Source organism: Aplysia californica, unplaced genomic scaffold, assembly GCF_000002075.1.
Source record: "Aplysia californica isolate F4 #8 unplaced genomic scaffold, AplCal3.0 scaffold00425, whole genome shotgun sequence".
NCBI classification, from domain to species: domain Eukaryota; kingdom Metazoa; phylum Mollusca; class Gastropoda; order Aplysiida; family Aplysiidae; genus Aplysia; species Aplysia californica.
In genome coordinates this window covers 471,959-472,982 of record NW_004797695.1, presented here as the reverse complement: position 1 = coordinate 472,982, position 1,024 = coordinate 471,959, and the positions used below count along the sequence as shown (strand labels likewise).

Genomic DNA, 1,024 nt, shown 5'->3' with positions numbered 1-1,024 from the left:
ATTCAAAATTTCCTACTAACTGAAAATATTAGGTGTGTCCCGCGCGCTCATATGACCTTATGCAGTTGCGAGCGCCGTAAAACACTTTACAAAAACAAAAGCAAAAAAAATCTCTTTTTTATCTACACTTTGTCTCTTTTTATTAATGTTTCATTTCTTTTTTTTTTCTATATTTTGTTTCTTTTTATTAATACTTTATCCCTTTTTATCTATACTTCGTCTCTTTTTGTTATCTATGCTTTTTTTTGGTATGTTTTGTTTCATTTTATCTATACTAGATCTCTTTCTTTTTTTTTTTTTTCTTTTTTAAAAATATACTTTGTCTCTTTTTGTCTATACTTGTTCCTCTTTTTCTTGTTTAATTTTATACTTGATCTCTGTTTCAGGCCATGTACGATTTCTACTTAAAGCGCAGAGATCAGCTAAAGTCCACCCTACGACGTCGTGATTCTTGCAACAGCCTCTCCTGAGGGACACACAATAGACGGCTTGATTTGAAAACCGCTTTGACTCAGTTTCTGGTTCGATGTCCGGATAATATCTTCTTTTTTTTTTTTTTAACAAACTGTAGGTTTGTTTTTTGTTTTTCTTTGGTTCTTTAAGTATTAATTTTTTTCTGGTTTGGAAATTTTTTGTTGCTTTGTTTGGGGTTTCTGCGCTCATTCTCTTATGTGAAAAGGATAGAAAGCTCCAAGTGAAAAACTTGAGATTTTGCTGTACAGTGTATTAATTTGTTTTTCCTCAACTTGTCTTTGTAGAGGTTCAAAGAACACGTTTTCATTTGAATTGTTGAGTGGGTGGTTTGCTCCTTCTTTCCTATCAAACGTCTTTCGTCCTTATCGGTCCTTCTTTTTTGTGTTCGTTACTCTCTTGTGACACATCTTGTCTTCGTCACTTGTAATGCCTTATTGTGTCACAAGTGCCTTAAAATCCTTACTAAATCAAAATGTTGAAATCATATTGGTATAACTTGTGGCCTGATGACGACCGAGATTTAGAGCTTGGGTTTTCATCTGCACCCCCC

At 33.6% G+C, this 1,024-nt stretch overlaps 2 protein-coding genes across 2 annotated transcripts in view; one reads left to right on the top strand and one right to left on the bottom strand.

Moving 5' to 3' along the window:
* The window catches only part of LOC106012597, a gene marked incomplete at its 5' end in the record, with an annotated part of 9,371 nt that extends 8,359 nt beyond the window's left edge, over positions 1–1,012 (top strand). The window contains 1 exon segment of the mRNA XM_013086001.2: positions 387–1,012. Coding sequence (XP_012941455.1) covers positions 387–470 — 84 coding nt within the window.
* The window catches only part of LOC101854887 (carbohydrate sulfotransferase 15), a gene marked incomplete in the record, with an annotated part of 86,637 nt that overhangs the window by 69,465 nt on the left and 16,148 nt on the right, over positions 1–1,024 (bottom strand).